Raw genomic sequence first — 22,443 nt, forward strand, 5'->3', positions numbered from 1 at the left:
TTATCCATGGGCTAAAACTGGCTGGCCTGTTTCACAGATGAATCTGACTGCGCTTCCAAATATAACGCAAAAATCCATATGGAATTGTAATTGCAAAACTGCTAGTATAAGCATACCACGTCAACTTGCATGACACTATAAGCTTGATAAAATGAAAGCCTGCACGTTATTATGTCTAACATCTGGTTTGTTGCTTAGGCTTTTAAAAAAAAAATAGTTCAATTTATGGACAGCAGAGAGTGTCAAACAAACCATGGGGAAAAATGACCAATATTAACTATTTTACTTAAATGGTAAAAACAAAACCGCCACTTGTTACACTGGAAACAAATAGTTTGGATGGTACATTATATACTGCTATAAAGCAGTAGTGTGGCTCCTGCCTTTTATATACCACTTTCATGGTGGAATATCCTGCTTGGTGTAGATGAGCCCTGAGTAAGTATCTACATGGGCCACCTCACCTTGCCTGATTGATCTGGAACCTAACCTGTCTTAGACCAAGTCCCTGTCCCTATGGTCCTTGGGCTGCCTGCACTGGAATTCAATCCTTAGCTTGGCCAAGGTCTGACAAATGGTGATAGGGAATGGTTTTGTTTTGTTTTTGCCTTCACATCCGTCACTTGCATTTTTCCTTATTCTTCCTCCCCCACACTATTTAATAAGTTTTAGAAATCTGTACAGAACATTTAGTAAAGATTTAGTTATTAATACATACATTTTAAAATTTGAATTAGTTCAAACGAAAGCCAGTTCAGCATTTCTGGCCAACGTAATGGCCCTTGCACGTCGCATTGTGGAAGGTTTGGTGCTGCTCAATTGCATCTAAGACTGCTAGAAAAACATTAAGTAGGCCAGGCAGATGTGACTAAATGAATTACAGTGTTTCATTAGATTAATTTTATACCTGTCACCTGAGAAGATGTTAGTGCCACCTGAATGGATGCACAACTTTGACAATGAACTTAGGTTGGCCACCTGAATTCCATTAATAAAGCCTAGCCTCAGCTGAATGTTTTGATATGAGGCCAGTACAAACATGAACTAGTTATGGCACATGCTTTTAGAACGGGTGGAGGCCGCATGTGGCCTGCCCACCTATCTCCCTCCATTATTTTCTTTTTTAAAAAGGGAGAACAAGTCATGTTTTGCTTCCAAAATGTAACAGCAAAACACTATAGAATTAGAATGGACAAATTTTACTTCAAACCAAGCTACACTTGTCCATTCTAACCTTCCATAGTGGGGAAATTTGGCCCAGACTACCCTAAGTTGCCTACACCTGTTTTAGAAGAACTAGCTTAAAAACAGAAGAAATGGCTAGAAGACATTACAGCCTGCTGTTGTTGATATGGTTATGTTTCCCAGCTGTTTGTTTTATTGTTAATTTGCTTCTAATTTTCTTCTGAGTATTATTATTATTGTTGTTGTTGTTGTTGTAACCCACTCTGAGTTTGAGTTTGTCACAGAAAGGCAGGATGTAAGTGTCCAAACTAACAGAAGACCGTTCACTGACTTGAGTGCAAGTCTTTGCAGTCTGCTTCAAGACTAATTATTGGATATTTTGGAAAGTACTAGCTACTATTCCAGGTTCTGCAGTGAACATTAAACAGAATAATGGTGAAGATAACAGGACCACTTACTACTGAACCGTAATCATTGTGAAAATGGTGACTTATTTCCTATCTTTTGTTCTCCACGTCTGCTCCACATTCCCTTCTGTTACCCAAGTCTTTAAGGATTTCTCCTCTTAAGGGAAAGAAAGAATTCCGTCTTCTGTAGCCCTGCCACGCACAGTGCTAGGAGAGGTCTTCAAAGGTCAGGGCCACACTGATTTCAAGCCAGCATGAACTTGAGAGCCAGTGTGGTATAGTGGTTAGACAGGGGTGGGCAACTGTGGACAGCCCAGGGGGCAATTTCACACACATACCGGACCTCCGCATGGGCTGTCCTGCAATGGCAACAAAAAAATAAAAAATCTGCAGTTTGCCACAAAACAAACAAACAAAAAAAAAAGGCAGCAAACTGCACTGGAGGCTAATGGCAAATTCAGCTTGAAAACAAGCCGAATTTTTCCTTAGTAATCCTCTGTGCTTAGCAGGCCGGAAGCCAACCAGGAGCCTGGAACTAGTTGGGAGGGATAAAAAAAGGAAACCTCTGTCCCAGAGTTACCTAAAGCCTGGGGTAAAGGCAGTTGCCCAGGCTGGGCAGAGATCAATGCTAACTTTGCCCCATAAGACTGTTAAAGACTGTTAAACAAAATACGATATACCCCTGAGAGGATTGGGCAGTCCACTTTAAATCAGGAAATTTGTGGTTCAAACTTTCCCCGTCGTGTGTTGACATCTAGAAAAGGGCGACGGTGCGCGCTAGCTGTAGCGCGCCATCGCTCCTACTCCCCACCGGATTATCTGGTAGGTCTAGCAAGGCCCTTAGCCAGCACAGCCAATGATGAGGGATCATGAGAATTTTAGGCCAAAAACACCTGGAGTTGCCCACCCCTGGTCTAGCAGCTATGCATTTTTTTCATTTTTATTTTAGAATATACTCAGGGGATAGGAGGCCTTTTAAGATCCAGACTGGGGCCTCTGCACCTACTCTAAATATGGGGGAGAGGAGCATGGTTCAGTGCCCACAGTTCTTTTGTTCTCGACCGTTGCTGCAGTAAGAGCTGCAATTTTGCATTGTCCTCCCCACTCTTCAAAAGGCCCTAAGTCACCGGAACGCTCCCCATGAACAGAAGAGGCAGAGATCCAAGATAAAAGCCGACTTCATTCTTTGGAACAGGCAGAATAAGAAGCTACAGAGTTGAGAGAGGTCAAAGAGGCGCGCACAGAATCTGGAGCTAGAAGAATATGTAGAGCTGGCCAGAAACCTTCAGGAAATGAGGCATAAGCCTGAACACAGCAATTACATTTCCCAGAGGGAGAAAATATGTGGAAAAGAGAGCCAAGGACAGAGCCTAAAGGCACTCCGCAGGAAAAAGAGGAAAGACAATAAATACACGGCCAGAGTACTGATTATAAAAATTAAGGGAAAGCAGGATGAAATAGGATGATGTGCTAGAGACAACACGCTAAATCCTAGAGGTGCTCAAGCAGCAAAATGATTGATAGTATCACAAGCGCTGCACAATGAACACAGAAGATCAGCAGCAAAGGAGTTCAGTGCTGGAAAACTGAAGGCACACTCCGTGCCTTGCATGTTAGCGAGAGAGGCTGAAAGCAGCTAACAGGGCTGTGCTGGGAAAGGCCGTAAGAGATAACCTCCACACTGACACGGCAGAAGTTGGGGCAGCCTCGAACCCGCAATTTGGAATGCAATACAGCAGTGAATGGCGTGGCCGGCCGTACCGTTAGGCCGAATGAAGCAAGATTGCATCAGGCATCAGATCTGAGTCCCCGTTGAAGCTCAGCAAATGGTCAGTTATGATTTGCTCCTGTTTCTGCATTAGAGATATGTTTGTTAAATGTGATTGTATCATTTCATTGTAATATTGATTTTTGACTTGTTGAATTTAACCTATTTGAATTTGTTTGATATATGTATAAATAAATTAAAAATGCATAAATTGGTGTTATCGTTTTATGAAGTGGGGGGAGGCTGCGTTTGGATTTTTGGCCATGTGCACTGAAGTGTCTTGGGGCACTAGAATGACTTTGGGTACACCACGGACTAACAAAACAGTGACATCTTTTTTTCATTCTCACTGCACTAGTGTGTTATCTCAGAATTCAGGGGGAAGATTGTTCCATCTTCAAAGTCACATTTGTTTAAAAAAATTATCTGGCCTTCAGCCACACTGTACAATGGACGAGTTTCTATTTTGGAAGCACACTGTTCACAGCTATGTCTTAAGCGGCTTTGAATCAGACACGGTGAATGCTGTAGAGTAGTTTAAATTTTCATGCAGGCTCCTTAGGATGTGTCTGTGAAGCCACAATTAAGAGAATTGGGGTGGGTGGAGTGGGCCTATAAGCACAGTGCCCCATGAAAACTTGTCTATATATATAAAAAAAGACAAATCTCCCCTTAGACGATTGATCGACACATAACAATTCCTTGTGTGCTGCAGGCTATGAAGTCGAGATTGGAAGGAAAATGCAGCCAAACATTAAGAAAAGTTGCAATTATTCTTTTAAGCTGTTTACATATGGGTTGGCACAAATGGCAGACTTGCTCAACAGCTGTCATCTCCTGCTTTGCCAAATGTTGAAAACAGGTGGCATGCTGACCTGGCCAAAAACATGTCTTAGCCTTAAAATCTTGTGTCATTCTGATGATGTTGAGGATATCAGCTGTGAAGTGTGATCAACAGTCACCTCCACTGCACTATGTTTTGCAGCTTGGGAGTGAACCAGATTCTTTGGAGTCGTAGAGATAACTTCTCCGCTTATAGGCCGTACTTCTGTGACTTCAGAATGCATGCCTTTAACAGAGCTAGGCTGGCATTGTTCAAAACGGTGTAGAAAATATGTTTCAAAATTCCTTACACCGGGCCCAAAGTTTCAGAGCCACAACCAGCACTTTAGCCACCCTTCCATCAGTGCGCTGAACAGAAAGTACTACAGTTGCTAGCATCACATTCCTAGGTATTAGGGCAACAAGAACCCCTGGGATATTTCTAGCCCTGCGAAGCTGTGACCTTTTTCTTCAGAGACACTGAAAAGGTGGCCAACTTCTTGAGCGACAACAAAATTTGAACGGCCACACACATAAAAGTTAAACAATAAAGATCAGTTCTGTTCAGACATAGCACATTTGCATCAGATGAGCCTTGGAGTATGGCTATAATAGACAGAAATTCAAGAGATGTGCATGTCTTTCTCAGTCTGGGCTGTCACTCTAGGTGAGCAAATATGCCGTCTTTCTCAGTGGCTGCATTGTGTAAATACCATTGTTAGGAATAAAGGATAAAAAGCCAACTTGAAATATGCTTACACTAAACTGAGGCCTAATCTACACCAAGCAGGATGCAGCACTATGAAAGCGGTATATGGTATGTGACAGTGGTCCCCAACAGTTGTCAGTGCACTTCTATACTGCTATAAAGCATTAGTATGGCTCCTGCCTTTTATATACCACTTTCATGGGGCAATATAGATTAGGCCTGAGTGTGACTTTTAAGAAGGAATTTTTCGGTAGACCAAATTCCAAGCTTGCTCACAGCTCCAAGCCACTTGTTAAGCCCTAATTGGAACAGACTTCAGAATATTAAGCTATTAGAAAACATAAAAAGCCTAGTTACTGAGAGGGGAAAGAGGAAAGAGGATTTGCAAGAAGCATTAAAGGACACCTCCAAAATCTCTGAGCTTTGAGATTTTCTTCCACCAAGGTAAGGATTAATGGGTGAAAAAGAAATCTTATTTTACAACGTTTATCAGCACGGGGGTGGGGGATGCAACTGCTAGTTATCCATAGGTAAATCCTATTGACATCAGTGGCACCCAAAAGTAAATACTGCAGAATTGCAACCTACATCTCAAAATCATCCTCAGATTGATGCTTGTGCTATACTAGTGACAAAATGGGCCATATGAACCAAGCTCCAAAGCAGCCATCCGGAACCTGGTACCCTCCACATGGTTTTGCCTACTGCTCCCAGGATTCCTGACCACTGGCCATACTAGCTGGGGGTGATGGGAGTTGAAGTCCAAAACATCAGGAGGGCAACAGGTTGGGGAAAGCTGGTTTTGAGAGACCATTGCTCTCAGAAATTATTAATTAACCTTCTGTCCGGTTACATGCTTTATATTAAAAACAACATTATTATTATAAACAGCACCAGCAGTGTGTACACCACCCTGCACAAGTTCGAAGCTAAAAATAGATCCCTGCCCCCAAGTAGCTTACAATATAAAACTGACAATGAAGGAAAGAGAAGGATATGGGAGGAAGCATGCTTAAAACTTGGTTACAGTTGGGAATGGAGACTAAAGGAAGAAGGATGCGCAAAAAAGGTGGGTTTCGAGGATGAACTTAAAGGGAAATGCACCCTGCCTGTTGGCTAAGGCTTATAACCCAGATGAAGCATTATATTAGCATACCTTTTTACTAGCTCTGCTCTAATCATGTCTTTAACAGCAGCTTGACACACACAAATTTAGCAGGCATTTCCCCCCACTAATTTTATCCAAGCTAAGAGAAGCTTTGCGTGCTAAGTTTCTATGACCCAGGCTACTGTTAAACGGAGAGCGGGAAAGTGGTATTTTTAAGAGAGAGACTCTTTGGCCGTTTCTACACCTGCCTTTTTTCCAGGGATCGCCCAGGGATCATCCCTGTGCATCCAAATGACACACAGGGGAACCTGGGAGCAGGCAGGGACGATCCCTCTATTTTCCTGGGATAATCCTTAGGTGCAGAAAGGGCCTTTGAATCACTATCAACCATGTCTACAGTCCAGAGTCAGCATCAGTTACTGAACACAACTTAAAGTCACATCCATGAAGATGGAATTAGGCTACAGCCAGGACCAACATCAAGGGTAGGCATAGTTGGGTACCTGCTGAGGGTTCACACCCCAACAGGGGCCCAATGGAGTTGTTGCTCCTCTTCACTGTGGCAACCTGCTTGTTCACCTGCTTCTCACTCTGGCCCAGGCAATAATAATTATTATTATTATTATTTAGAATATTTATATACCGCTCCTCAATGAAAAAATTTCGAAGCGGTGTACAAGGTAAAATGAAAATAAAAACAGAATAAAACAGTTAAAACAAAATTTAAAAAGAAGCAAAAAACAAAAACACAGACATCCAAGGCTGCATGTTAAAGAAAGGCTTCTTGGAATAAAGATGTTTTCAGGAGGCGCCGAAAGGAGTACAAGGTTGGCGCCTGCCTGACCTCCAGAGGCAGGGAATTCCACAGGAGGGGAGCCATCACGCTGAAGGCTCTTCCCCTGGTGGATTCCAATCGGAAGGAGGAGCAGGAGATGTCACTACCTATTTGCTCACTGGCTCTCTGCCTGTCAAGCACTCAAGGGGTAGCAATGATGAGGAACTGGAGGAGCACTAGTGGCTGATGGCAATGGTGGTGAGAAAGTAAACTCACTGAGGGAGGGGCCTATTAAGGGTTTTGTGACTGGGGCCAATACTGGATACTGCACTGACAGCCACAGGAGCAGTTAACTCCTGTTGTATCAGCCCAGTCAATATTACTGGTCTTGGTTTGACTCGAAGTATCTAAGGAGTCTAAAGAAAATAAACCTTTTTTCATACCTTACTATATTTATTATTTATTACATTTTAATTTTATTTATTTATTTATTACATTTTTATACCGCCCAATAGCCGAAGCTCTCTGGGCGGTTTACAAAAATTAAAACCATCATAAAACAACCAACAAGTTAAAAATACAAATACAAAATACAATATAAAAAGCACAACCAGGATAAAACCACACAGCACAATTGATATAAGGTTAAAATACAGAGTTAAAACAGTATAATTTAAATTTGAGTTTAAATTAAGTGTTAAAATACTGAGAGAATAAAAAGGTCTTCAGCTGGCGATGAAAGGAGTACAGTGTAGGCGCCAAGCGGACCTCTCTGGGGAGCTCGTTCCACAACCGGGGTGCCACAGCGGAGAAAGCCCTCCTCCTAGTAGCCACCTGCCTCACTTCCTTTGGCAGGGGCTCACGGAGAAGGGCCCCTGTGGATGATCCTATGGTCCGGGCAGGTACATATAGGAGGAGGCGTTCCTTCAGATAACCTGGCCCCAAGCCGTTTAGGGCTTTAAATGTCAATACCAGCACTTTGAATCGGGCCCGGACCTGGACTGGCAGCCAATGAAGTTGTAAAAGGACTGGCGTAATGTGATCTCGCCGGCCAGTCCCTGTTAGTAAACGGGCTGCCCTGTTTTGTACCAGTTGAAGTTTCCGGACCGTTTTCAAAGGCAGCCCCACGTATAACGCATTGCAGTAATCCAAACGAGAGGTTATCAGAGCATGGATAACTGTAGCTAGGCTATCTCTGTCCAGATAAGGGCGCAGTTGGTATATCAGCCTGAGCTGATAAAAGGTGCTCTTTGCCACTGAGTTCACCTGTGCCTCAAGTGACAGTTCTGGATCGAAGAGCACCCCCAAACTACGGACCCGATCCTTTAGGGAGGATGCAACCAGGACAGGGCAAACATCTATACTATAATGAAAGTAACAAAAGAAAAAGTCTGTGGAACATTAAAGGCGAACAGATTTATTGCAGGATTATTTAACGATCTAGAGGCCCACGTCATCAATGCATTAAATGCTGGGAAATACTATATTTACACATGGGAGCAAAAAAACTCACAAATTTTAAGTAAGGCCAGAAGGCCATGAAATTCAAGAGAAGTACAAACTGTGACATTTCTGTATAAAGCTCACATGCATACATGATAAGCACAGTAACCATTCACAACAATCGTAATTAGAGTTAACACAATCTTCCTAGCTTTGCTATGCTAATTTAACACCTTGAGAGAGAAAAGCCCAGTCTGAATTAAATCCTAATTAAATACAATGATACAATACATTTTAGTTAGGCATGTCGGAGAATTCCATTTTGGGGTGGGGGTGGAGTTTGCTGGGTTTTGCTCGCAAGACTTCATTTTGGTTCCCGTGGTGGCACACGAATCATCATGCTGAAAGTCGGGCCAATTTGTGGATTTTCGGGGAATTTTGTGCATGGATGGGGAGGGTGGGGGTCTGCAATTTGCGCAAATTTCTGAGCCATTTGCCCAAATTACTGCCAGATTTGTGGATTTTACACACATCTGAGCTATAACTTGCACAAATTGCTCAGAAATGTATGCAATGGCAGAATCTCTTCCACCAACCCCTGGCCCAAAGAAATGTGTGAAAAAGTTCCTGGAGTTTGGGGAACAATCTGCAGCTCAGCTCACAGATGCAGAGCAAGTCGTACATGCTGTGGAACTCCATCAAGCAAAAAAAGAATCTGATTTCCCAGCGATGAATATCCCTAAGGGTGAAGTCTCCATGTAAAGTTATTTGAATGAGGAAGGATATTAACTTGCTAATTGGTAACATTTACAATACAAAAGGTAAAAAAACCCACACCTGTACACAATACATATGTAACCCTTCATCAGTGCCCGTGTCATCTCATGCACATCCTATCCCAGCAACTGTGCTGGGGAACATGGGCAGGAGGGTACTGTTGCACTCATGTCCCAATTGTGTGTTTCCCACAGTCAGCTGGTTCACTGTGTGAACAGAATGCTGGACTAGACGGGACACTTGGTCTGATCCAGCAGGGCTTTTCTTAGGTTCTTATTAACAATGCAATCCTATACATGTCTTCTCAAAACTAAGTCCCACTGGGTTTAATGGAGTTCATTCCTAGATAAATTGGTATAGGATTGCAGCTCTAGCCAATTTATACAGCTACACTGCAATCCTATCCAGCACTACCATATTCTCTGGATGTTCTTTCAACAGCAAATTGCACTTATACTTATTTTCCAAGAAGTAAATCCCATTGAACACAGTGAGACTTACTTCTGAGTAGACATGCATAGGATTGTGCTGTTAACCATTTACTTGTTGGCAGACAAGAAGCAAGGGGTGGCAATCTGCAGCCCTCAGCCTAATATCAAAAGCCATCTGCAAGCAATCTTCAGGCAAGAGTGGTATCTCTACCCAGGAGTCCCTGGGTGGGCAGGGAGATGCAGAGAGAAAGAGAAAGAAAGAAAGAAAGAAAGAAAGAGAGAGAGAGAGAGAGAGAGAGAGAGAGAGAGAGAGATGTGGAAGAAAGAGAGAGGAAAAAGGGGTGGTCCCGACCACTACCGGTTTCAAGTCCAGCATGTAGTTCCAGAGAGTTTACCCCATGGGAATGTGGCCCTCAACAGAAAAGAAGGTTGCGTACTTTTGATCTAAGCAAATAATCTCAAAACAATCACTAGATTCCAAGTATTATTCATACAAATATTTATAATATCTGAACCAGTTTGGTGCAGCAGACTGAGCAGTCTTTCCCTGGTTCCCGCCAGACGTTTTGGACTTTAGCACTCATCAAATACAGCCAGCGTGGGCAATGGTAAGAAATGCTGGGAGTTGTAGTCCAAAACATCTGGAGGGCACAATGTTGGAGAAGGCTGAAGAGTGATGGATTTGGACTGGAAGGTTGAGATTCAAATCTCCCCTCCAGCCATGAAACACATTGGGCAACCTTTGGGTAGTCAATGACCCTGTTCAGATGACACTTTGGGGGTTGTAGTTATGTTAAGCATGTCTCAATGTGGTTATCACTAACCACACCTAGTGCTGCTGCCACATGACCATGGAACCAGGACCTGTTGCGTGGATTGTGTAAGCATATCCTAACCACATATCTCTCTGCTGATCTCTGCAGTCCTCCAACTGGTCCATTCCACATCCCAACACCCCTTTTGCCAAGCACAGTCCTGGGCAGCCATTTCCTGGCTGTAGCTAGCTGCCATGTCGAGGTTATGGCACCTGCGGGCCCCCATGACAAGAGCGGCTGCAGTTTCCAGCAGCCATTATGAAAGCTGCCACGGTTGCCATGACAAAAGCCACCGTGGCTCCTGGCACTCATGACTCTGGGTCAATGTCTCTTCCTCCCTCACAAAGTTATTGCTAGGATGGAATGAGATAACTCTATATAGAACACTACAATCTCTTCTGAAGAAGGACAGCATGTGTAGGGGTTTTCCTGCCCTGACTAATAACCAACATGCATCCACAGAGGCTCTGGGAAGCGAAGGATTAAAAAATGATGACGACGATGATGATGATGATGATGATGATGATGAAACCATTAAAACACACTCATTTTAAAATCGAAAAGAAAATGATCCTTATATCATCAACCACTATGCACATGCCCAAGCAAAGAGGTTTATGGTGCACTTCTTTAAGTTGAATAGGCTTTTTAACAAACTTCAAGAAAAGGCATGTCAGGAACGGGGGAAGAACCACCAAGGACACTTTCCTGAGCTTTTTGTTCTAATTTGCCATTCAGATAGCATAAGGTGCTATTTTGCTGATCATGGCAGGACCCAGTGGATGAGGCGGCTTCTAAGAAATGTTGGCTCAAAGCCATATAGGGCTCTGTAATCAGCATGTTGAACTTTGCCCAATGTATCCTAGGAAGCTTTTATTGGTTTAATATCCTGTGATAACCCAAACCCATCAGGAAGTAGGATGGCACATGATGTATAGAGGTCAAATCATCAAATATTTCGATCTGAATAAAGAGAGCCGCATTGCCCTAAAATTAAAATGAAAGAAGCATCAACTGTGTCTGCTAAAAAAAGCATGCTGGGCTTTACTGCAGCAATGCGAAATTTTCTGGGATTATCATCAAGTGGGTTCAAGGCATTTCAGTTTAGATCAACTATTATTTCAGAATGATCCCATAAGGACTGACATTAAATTGAGTTACACTGCAGGCGGTGGGGGGAGGGAGAATCCCCGTACAAATTAAACAAATCCTGTCACAGTTCCGAAACAGTTGCATTAGTCCTGTAAGTAAACACTGTACGAAGCAATGCTGCTACAAAACCTACAAACACTCAAAACTGTTTCTTATCATAGTAACATATACTGTCTTCTAGTATTTTTAATACACGTTGTCAACAGTATTTGGTTTTATCCCTCTGCTGCTTTTACTTACTACAGTGTGCAGCCCACTTCCACCAGCACACCCTTTTCCTTACCCACTGGGGCTTCTATGAATTGTAAAATATCAGAATACCTTAAAATATAGATCTCTCCTATCACTCACATAGACGTTTCATTATATTTATCTTATGCATAGCAGATGTGTAGTTCAACACTAATAACTTTGCTTGTTCTCCATTTATGAGGTCACATTACCAGTCTCTCTAGGGACCATGAATCTTAACGCAAAGTTTCTTTTAAAAATAACATAATTGTTAATAAATAACATTGTCCAGAAGGCAACAGTGCAGCCATATAAAGATACAAATATACTACTTACATGGTATATGCAAAGTATTTATGTCCATGCAAGGAGCTTAGACTAGCCCAATAACATTTTTCAAAACATTTTTTTTTTTGCAGCTGACACCAGCCTGCTATATCACAAACCTCTTTTGAAAATACCCTCTATTTCAAAACCAGATTCGCACATGATATGTGGGGCTACTGTTTTGAGAAAAACAACAACCTCTTTTAAGGGGTTAAGGAACTTCTCACTAATTCTGGGCTGTACCATTTTAGAATGCAGTTGGGAGCTCATCTGAGTGCATGCTCTCCATCCTTCCCCTGCAAATCCCTCCACATAGTCTAGTCCAGGAGTGGGCAGACTTGAGATATACATTAAAGGTCAAGCTATATGCTATGTAAATAGTGCAGCATGTAGTTGAGGATAATCTTTTTTTTTTTTTAGTTCTAGACTAAGTGCATGCGGTCCTGATTCAGACTGGAACCACCACACACCAGGAGAGGAGGGTTAAATCTCCCACCACCATTTCCCCCCTGAAATTCAACCTCCACATGAGTGTTAAAAAAGAGGGGGAAGTCTCTATTGGAGGCTTTTTCAGGGGTTTGCATGTGTGTGCAAAGGGGGAGGTTGGATTGGGGAGAGAAAATGATAGGGGAAAGTTTAATCCTCCCCTCCCAGAGCACAGTGGTCCTGATCTGAATCAGGGCTACATGCACTTACTGTAGATTTTTTCTTAATGAAAAGTTTATCCTCAGCTAGGTGCTACGCAATTAACGTAATATTTAGTTTGATCCTTAAAATGAAAGAACAGGGTGCCAAAGAGCACATTTTGAAACTAGGAATTAGTGTTCAATACCAGAACTGAACTGAACTCTCAGACCTTTCACACAAAAGTCCATTCCTGGTTACCCCAAGCTCACTTCATTTCAGAACTCTAATTTGGGGTGGTTTTTTTGTTATTGGTGTTTTAAATAATTGAGAGTCAAAAATCCTTGCTTATCTACTGCAAATCACCCAGCAATTTACCAGTACATCCTGATCTACCTTAATAATAATAATAATTTCTTACCCACCTCTCCCTTTGGATCAAGGTGGGGAACAACATTAATACAACAATACAATATAAATCAAATACATAAAATTATTTAAAAGAGCATATAAAACCAATACAATATCAAAAAACAATCAAGACATCTTAAAATTCTTGGTTTAAAATTCATCTGGGTACTTTCTGCCCAGCCTTCTCCCCAACATCTAGATTTTTCTGTCGAAGGAATATTTTTGTATGGAGAGGGTTTGGTCACGTGAGCCCAATTTGTAGTCTGAAGTAATACAACCCAGATACGGGTTTATTACTTCAGTGAGAATTAGCCCCTAATTTCCCATTCTAAGGGTCCTGGCCTTGGGAGGTCTTATCAGGGGATATTTCCTAATTACAAAATTTAAATTTGAAGCCAAATAAATGAGAGACAGAAGTGCTGGCACTTGAAATCAAAGGACTGACCTCTTCTTTCTTTTTCCTTGTCCCCAAGACATATATTCATTTTATTACCCTTTTTGACTAGCACTGGAATTATGCTCAGTTGTGTTACAGGAAAAGAGAATCCACTGAAATGTCATCGACTTTCACACTTTACTAATGAGGACTATTCCTAGCCAGTTTTATTTATTATTTTGCTAATAATTCCATTTCAGAGTTTATTCTACAAGCAACCAGAATATTGTTTTGTTGGAAAGACAGTGTTTTCTGTATTTTGCTTTCCTGATAAATTGGTTATTATGGGTCCAGAGAACCAGCCAATTAGATAAAAAGAAAATAATTTAAGATTTATCATATACTTTTTGAACATATGAAGCTGCCTTATACTGAGTCAGACTCTTGGTCCATCTAACCCAGGGGAGGGTGGAAGATAGAGTCTGGATGATTTGTAGAAGATCAGCAAGGGTTTCTAGGCAGGACTACAACTCCCATGAGCTCCAGCCAGCAGGCAAATTATTCGATATGCTAGAATTTGTAGCCCAAAACATCTGGAGGGTATCAGGCTGGGAAGGCTGGTGGTCTGACTGGCAGTGGCTTTCTAGAAACTCAGGCTGGGGTCTCTCACCATCTGCTACCCGATCCTGTTGGTTGTTGCCAGAGATTAAATTGACAACCTTCTGAATGTGTTCCACTGCTGAGCTTAAAACATCTCTAGAAAAAGAAGCGCAATCCCCTAAGATGTGCCCGTGTTTGCCTTCACCCCCTGAAAGTTAACTTAACAGGGATACCAACATGTCTAAGAGATGGAAGTTGGTTTCTTGGATACAGGTACATATGAGTAGGAGCTAGTCTACAACATCAAACTGATAGCTCATTAGCCCAAGGCTACAGCTTGTATTTGGCCAACATCGACACTTAGGCCACAGCTAGACCTAAGGTTTATCCTGGGATCATCCAGGGTTCGCCCCTGTCTAAGCACTGGATCCCCTGTGTGTCACCTATACGAATAGGTTTGACCACTGGATAAACCTTACGTCTATCTATGGCCTAAGTCAACCTCCTTATAGAGCTTGCTTAGTTTATGACTCCATCTATATCAGAAGGGGGAAAAAACCCTAAGAAAATAATTCATTGGGTTTGGTTCCTTGGTTAACCATACAGCAGTAAGCCCTGGATTCTGAACTACTGATGACAGAACTTGACCACTCTATTCACCACAAATCAATGTTCTCTGCTCACTCAAGGATGACATAGCTGCAAGCAGAAAAGAGGTCAACTTTTCAAAGAGATAAAGTGAGTCCTCAGTATAGTAGCTATATAATAATAGCTGACACTATCTTTAAACCTCTCCCTTGATTTACAAATCAAGCCATTCTATAGCTGCTACATTCAGTATTCCTTGTTCTAGATATTGGGTTAAGTCAGTCGTCTTTAAGTCATCTTTTCCTAGCAATCAAAAAGGGGTTTGAGAAGATACAGAGACTGTAAAATGAACATAGCAACTCTCTAGCTAATGTAATAGGAATTGTGTAGGCATTTAGCTAATACATAAAGAATTCTATTAAGCTTATAGTTTCCATGTTACCATTAGTCTGATAAACTGATCCTAAGCAAATGTATTTGAAAGCAAGTATTTCAATGTGATTTACTCCCACATACACAGATAGCATTACAGCTCTGCTTTAATACCATGCTGTACTACAGAGTTTAACTGCAAAAATATGAACATAGTATCAATTAACCAGTTAGTACCTGTTCAAAAAGCTGAGCTCCACTTTTAACCATACAGAGGCCTTAGCTATACCTAAGGTTTATCCCAGGATCATCCTGGGGTCATCCCTGTTCATGTAAATGAAACACAGGGGATCCCAGGAGCAGGCAGCGACGACCTCGGGACGATCACGGGATAAACCTTAGGTCTAGCTAAGGCCTAATACAAGTAAGGTCTATATTCATTAATACAATATAAATTTACTGTTTTGGGAAACCATTTGGAATGCAATCCTATGCATGTTCAGGCAGACAAATGTCCTATTGGGGTGTGCCCGGAATTGTAGGATGTTTGTCTGCCTAAACATGCATAGGATTGTACCTTTAAAAACTTGATGGCCACAATTCAGGCCATTTATGCACACTAATGTCCTACTGAAATCAATAGAACTTAAGTATGTGTCACTCTGTATGCTGGAATGTTGCCATTTTGTGAAATAAGGGTGATGAATACCCACTCACAAGGGGCAGCTCCAATTAACTATCCACATTTTTAATTTGATGCATTAGCAATTAGTTTCAATTCATGGATCAGTTGTTTCAAATGTAACAGAAATCCTTACTGCCCCACTCCACCCCAGTTCTTCAGACTTCCAAGAAAGCAAAACAGCAAGAACAGCAATTAAAAGTTTAAGAAATCAAAGCAAAATCATATCAAAATATGATGCAGCCCACAGGATTAAAGCTTACACTTTCAGGGATGAGGGTTTTTTAAAGTCTTTAGCAAAGAATAGAGAAAATGGAATCTAGGACACTGCTTTATACTGATGTCAGACCACTGGTCCATCTAGCCCAATATTGTTGAAACTGACTGGCAACAGCTCTCCAAAGTTTTGGCAGGATCTCTTCCTCACCCTACTTGGGGAAGCCAGGGATCAAACCCAGGATCTTCTGCATGCAAAGCAGGTGCCCCACCACACTGAGCTGTGGCCCATCCCTGGTTTATTAAGAACATAAGAAGAGCCTTGCTGGATCAGACCAAAAGCCTATCTCAGCCTTACCCAACCTGGTGCCCTCTTGATGATTTAGACCAGTGGGTCCCAAAGTGGGCAGTACTGACCCCTTGGGGGCGGTGGGATTGCACAGGGGGGTGTTAAGAGGCAAGGGGGCAGCAGGAAGGTGCTAAGAGGCAAAGGGGTGGCAGGGGGACGCTCGAGGTGGTCTTTTCCAAGAAGCGCCTCTCCAGAAGGTCTTAACACCCAGGGACATTTTTATGGGAGAAGGTAGTTTGATCCCAAGCCATCTAGGGGAAGAATCCACACATGTATTAATACCGTTTAAGAAGAATCCTTTTAACGGTGAATTGAAATTTTCCAAAGCACCAAAACGCTAATGAAAAGACATACCCTGCTTGGTATGCCCCGCCATGCTGGCTGTAAAACAGAAGCGTTCCCTCTCTTTTCCCTCCCTCCCTCGGCAAGCCTGCGGCGGGTGCTTCGGATTTTGAATAAATATTCAATTAATTGTTAAATGTTTTGAATTTTATTATTATCTTCCTTAGTGGGTTGTTGGAAACGGCTATTCTGAATAATGATTTTTATAGGGTAGGGTAGGGAGCACTGGGCATGAGTTTGTGGAACCAAGGGGGCGGTGACCTGAAAAAGTTTGGGAACCACTGATTTAGACTACAATCCCCAGCATTCCTGACCGTTAGCCATGCTGGCTGGGGGCTGATGTGAGTTGAAGCCCAAAACATTTGGAGGGCACCAGGTTAGGAAAAAGTGGCCTATCCAGTTCAGCATCCTGCTCCCACAGTGGCCAACCAGATGCCCACGGGAAGCCCACAAGCATTACATGACTGCACTAGCAGTCTCTCCCCAGCAACTGGCATTAAGAGGCATACTGCCTTCAATACTGGAGGTAATATAGTTATCATGACTCAAAGACAATGAAACAGTAGTAGTAAGAGGCACAATTGTCACTTGCCTTTTATTGTGTACAAAATGGTGTCATTTAAAGGTCACTGGCCATTAAATGCATCCTCCCCACCACCAAAAAGAAAAGGAAAAAAAGTGGAGGACAGGATTGGTATACTTACTTTCCCATCCTTATTACAGGAGGAATATGATTAGCTTGGCTTAATGAAGGTTTTACAAGAATAAATGCCCTCTTTTTCAAAGACACTGATTTCAGTACCACTATTTTGCAGATGCTGTATCCTGCAGCAAGACCATTATTTACCATCAGAAAGTCTAGTTTGCTGCATGTTAACATAACTGTAAGCCCCAGAGGACCAGATGTTTGTGAGGGGGGGTCTCTTTCTGAGACAGGTAGAAAAGGGCTTGGGAAGAAAGAGAGCATTACTGCAACAATAAAGGATAGCAATGCAACAAGGAACCGTGCGACTACATGGTGATGGAGTATCCCTCCCACCTCTAGTATTGCCATGGGAGCATCCTATTTACAGCACACAGGTGCAATTTGCTGATGAAAGAACACCCGACAAATATGGCAGAGCTGTTTTTACTTGGGTAAAATCGGCTTTCATCAACTAGAAATAAACCGAAATGTTAATCTTACATACATACATGTTTCATTTCGGCACACTCTCTCTTAAGGCTTTTGGTATGGCAAGTGAGCTTTACCATACAGCAGCCTTCTCCAGCTTGACCCCCTCCAGATGTGCTGGATTACTGCACCCATGCTGGTCAAGGATGATGGGAGCTGTAGTCCAACAGATCTAGAAGGATGCCAAACTCTGGAGGAATAATAATAATAATAGTGTAGCAAGACATCAGAGTCACATACAGCAGATTCCAAAACAGACGAGCCCAAGGCATTATTAGCAGGCGACACGTTGCTGTTATATTTTTATGGCACCACATAAAAGGCACTATGAAAGAGTACAGGAGGAGCAGGTCTGAAGGCTGTCCCCTGCCCCCAAACAGAAGAATCCAACGGAGCCGGAGGTGGGGGGAAGAAAAGAAACTTTCCAGGGGGTGTTTTCAGCACGTGTCACTGGCAAGCAGCGTCCATAAATGATCAGCAAGGCCCAAAGAAAAGGGACAGGAAAGGCGGATGCACAACGTGAAAGCAACAAGCCCACCCCCCACCCCCGGATCAGTGGCAAGCACAATGCAAGAGCACCTGGTAGAGCACACAGAAAGGAACTAGGGGGCACCATGAAGGGGGCTCCCACAGGAGCGAGCACAATGTAAGCAGCAGTGGAGAACAGTTCATCAAGAGATGGGGCGGTGAAGGTTTGCCAGATGGCCCTTCTCCCCCACCCACCTCTCCCCCCCCCTTTTGGGCCCCCCAGACATCCTTTATTTTAAGGCAATGGTCCCTTATGCTGGGCACACAGCACCTAGTAGGTATCCATATATTCCACGACCATAGAACAGAAAGGACACACCACTTCCTTTCTTCCTAAATGGGTGCACCGTCAGGAAGCCCACGGTTGAACGGATACCATTCCCTACACGCATACATACATACGCTGGTCAACATGAACCGAAAAATGCTCAAAGAGGAAATAGCTAGAGGGGACACACGGACACGCAGCGCCCATCACCGTGGCATCGCGGCGCTAGTGCGGGGAGGGGAGGGGAGGGACCTTGTGCAGAAAACGCCTGCGAACAGAGAAGGGAAGCGGACTGGGGGCGAGCGGGTGATGGGGGAGAGAGAAAGGGAGGCAAGCAAGGGAAAGGTCGTGTTTGGAAGCACAAAGCCCAGAGCCCAGCAACAAAAGCCTCCAGGCTGAGTGCCCCCAACGCCGCTGCCACGGAGCGCTCGCAGCTTCCTTTGGCGGCGATGGTGCAACAGCCGCCGCCGCGGTGCCGCCCCCTCTCCGGGAAAGAAGCGACCTCCAGCGCCCGGTTTTGCGCGCGCGTGCGGTTCACGATCCCCTCCCCGGGCCCAGCACAATGCACCCCCTTCCCTGGAGACCCTGCCCAAGAGGCGGCGGCGGAGGCCGTCGTCGCAGCGGCACAAAAGCGCGCCCGGTTCCTCTCCCCCCCCCACCGCCGCCGCCTCACCGCCCCCCGATCGATCCGTCGTTCGCTCCCCTCCGCACCGACCTTGAGCCGCATCAGGCGCTCCTAAGGTTTTGGTCACCGCTTTCCACACGTTGCAGCCCAGCAGGCAGAGCAGAAGCGCCGCCGCCGCCGCAGACCTGCTCATTTTCCCCCGCCGCGGCAACAGCGGCCGACGCCGCCGGGAAGCGAGCAGGAGGAGGAGGAGGAGGAGGAAGAAGGGAGGGAGGGAATCGCCGGAGCCGCTGCCCAGGAGGAGGAGGAGGAGGAGGGGGAGGAGGGGGAAAGCCGCATCAGGCGCTGGTTCGCTCCGCAGCTCCCTCCACGTTGCCCGCCGACGCCCGCCTGGCCCTCTCCGGTGGCTGCTGCATCGCTAGCCCGACGGCAGCGAGCGGGACGTGGCTTCCTCCCACCGCCGCTGCGGCTGGGTGGGCTGCGAGGGGAAGCGAGCAGCGGGTGGGTCTCCCTAAAGAGGCGGCCAAGCTGAGGCTCCTCCACCATCAGCAGCTGCTTAACCCCTTCCTGCCTCCTTCTCCCTGGCTCTCCCTCCCTCCCTACTCAGCTCAGACCCGGGCGGCCAGGGGTCGCAGCTCCACCTGCTGGCTGGCTCGAGCCTCGTCGCCACGACGCCGATTGAGAACCGGAGCACGCTTGGTTTACACTTGCCCCGGGGAGGTGCCACAGCCGGGGGCGTTGCTAGGCAGCGAAAAGACTCGGGGTGGGAATCTTACCATTGACATGAATGGAAGCCCGCCCGCCCCGTCTCTTAAGCTCAAATGGCCGTAAGAACACAAGAAGGGGCTTGCTGGATCCAGGGGTAGATCCAGGTTAGCATTCTGTCCACACAGTGGCAAACGAGCTGTCGATGAGGAAACCCACACAAGCAACAGTTCCCACCCGTCCATATCCCCCAGCAACTGGTGTAGATAGGTTCACTGCTTAGGTAGCATAGAGGCTCACAGCCATGCGAAGGGGGGATTTTGAGGAGGGGCCCAGGGAAGGGAGGGTTAACTCTTCCCTCCCCAACGGTGATCTCCCTGCAAATTTCTCTGCCTGCTGTGCAGAGAACAGCCTCCCATTGGCACCAACAATGGAAAGATAGATATCTTTTCTCAGCTTAACTGCCATAGCAGGGTATGGCTTGAACCTGTTCAACTATGTGGGGAACAGGAGACAACCCTCCCCTCTCCAGTTGCAACCCCCTGCATGGCAATTACGCTGAGGGGGCCGTGGGAAATAGATTCAGAGCCAGGGCCTCATAGGCCCAGAGCTAGCAATTTCCCTAGTTGCAGCCTCTGATAAGTGATTCCCCACCTCTGCTATAACTGAAGAACTGCCTGTTCTCATAGGACTGCCTGTTCTGTCCATATATTAAAATCTTAAACTGGCTCCCTGGCGCTGGATTGGTGCCACCTCCCTCTTCAACCCCGTGTTTTCCCTGTCCCAGGGTGGCATCGGGTAATCCCAACCCTGAGGAGGGGCGCAGGGTTTCTGGGCGGCCATCCAGGCTGTGGAGCCGCCCCTGCCCTCTTCCTGGTGGAAGATAACCAATCACTGGTCGCCTTCTACCAGGCTCCACCACCCCAGATATGATGTTACACAGCAGAAGTGCCATGTTGACATTGCTCCCTCTGAAATAGTTGGGGGAAATCCCTGACATTTTCAAAACACAGCATCGCAGGGTTTCGATCCACAGCCAATGCTGGGCTTTCCTCCGTATAGAGAGCCCCCATGTACTGAATGCCCAAAGGGGAGGTGGATGGCTATTATTATTATTATTATTATTATTATTATTATTATTATTATTTATATAGCACCATCAATGTACATGGTGCTGTACAGAGTAAAACAGTAAATAGCAAGACCCTGCCGCATAGGCTTACAATCTAATAAAATCCTAGTAAAACAATAAGGAGGGGAAGAGAATGCAAACAGGCACAGGGTAGGGTAAGCAGGCACAGGGTAGGGTAAAACTAACAGTATAAAGTCTGCACAACATCAAGTTTTAAAAGCTTTAGGAAAAAGAAAAGTTTTTAGTTGAGCTTTAAAAGCTGCGACTGAACAAATGTTCACAAATGTTCTGGAAGAGCGTTCCAGGTGTAAGGGGCAGCAGAAGAAAATGGACGGAGCCGAGCAAGGGAAGTAGAGGCTCTTGGGCAGGCGAGAAACATGGCATCAGAGGAGCGAAGAGCACGAGCGGGGCAATAGTGTGAGATGAGAGAGGAGAGATAGGAAGGAGCTAGACCGTGAAAAGCTTTGAAGGTTAACAGGAGAAGTTTATATTGGATTCTGAAGTGAATTGGAAGCCAATGAAGAGATTTCAGAAGCGGAGTAACATGGTCAGAGCGGCGAGCCAAGAAGATGATCTTTGCGGCGGAGTGGTGAACAGAAACCAACGGACTGATGTGAGAAGAAGGAAGGCCAGAGAGAAGAAGGTTGCAGTAGTCCAACCGTGAAATAACCAGTGCATGAACAAGCGTCTTGGCGGAAGAGACAGACAAAAATGATCGAATCCTGGCAATATTATACAGGAAAAATCGACAAGATTTAGCTACTGCCTCAATATGAGGAATAAAGGAGAGCGAGGAGTCAAATATAAAGCCAAGGCTACGAGCTTCCTTGACCGGAGTAAGCGTAACATCATTGACAGTAAGAGAGAATGAGAGATGAGGAGAAGGTTTAGGAGGAAAAACGAGCAATTCAGTCTTTGCCATATTGAGTTTCAAATGACGATGAAGCAGCCAAGCTGAGATATCTGAAAGACATGCCGAGATACGATTGTGAACATCAGGAGAAAGTTCCGGAGATGACAGATATAGTTGTGTATCATCGGTGTACAGATGATATTGGAGGCCATGAGAATGAATAAGCTTGCCCAAGGGCAACATGTATAAGGAAACCTTCTCTATGGTGGCACCCAGCTTCTGAAAATAACCTTCCCAGACAATGTTTATCAGGCAGACACATTATCATCATTTTAGTTGCCAATTAAACATCTTTTTGTGATTACTTCTGGCGGCATTTAAATTTTGAAGCTACTACATATAATTTTATACGTCCCTATATTTTATTAAAAACAACCAAAAGTCTTGCAGCACCTTAAAAGCTAACAAATGTAGGGCACAATCCTATGCATGTCTAGACATAAAAAGGTCCTTAAACTCCCAGCATTCCTCAGCTGCCATGGCTACCTGGGGAATGCTGGGACTTGTAGGACTTTTTTCTGTCTAAACATGCATAGAATTGTGCCCTTATTCTGGCATAAGCTTGCATGGACACTATCTACTTCATTG

The 22,443-nt window shown here is 44.5% G+C and overlaps 1 protein-coding gene across 2 annotated transcripts in view; it reads right to left on the reverse strand.

Moving 5' to 3' along the window:
• Nucleotides 1-19,345, reverse strand: part of FAM171A1 (family with sequence similarity 171 member A1) — an 88,241-nt gene extending 68,896 nt beyond the window's left edge. For both annotated transcript variants that reach the window (XM_063127328.1, XM_063127320.1), the window contains exon 1: nucleotides 19,196-19,345. In XM_063127328.1, the coding sequence (XP_062983398.1) occupies nucleotides 19,196-19,298 (103 nt within the window). In that variant the 5' untranslated portion in view covers nucleotides 19,299-19,345. The remainder of the gene's footprint in view (nucleotides 1-19,195) is intronic.
• Nucleotides 19,346-22,443: the final 3,098 nt, after the last annotated feature.

This window comes from Elgaria multicarinata, chromosome 1 (genome assembly GCF_023053635.1).
Source record: "Elgaria multicarinata webbii isolate HBS135686 ecotype San Diego chromosome 1, rElgMul1.1.pri, whole genome shotgun sequence".
Classification (NCBI taxonomy): Eukaryota; Metazoa; Chordata; class Lepidosauria; order Squamata; family Anguidae; genus Elgaria; species Elgaria multicarinata.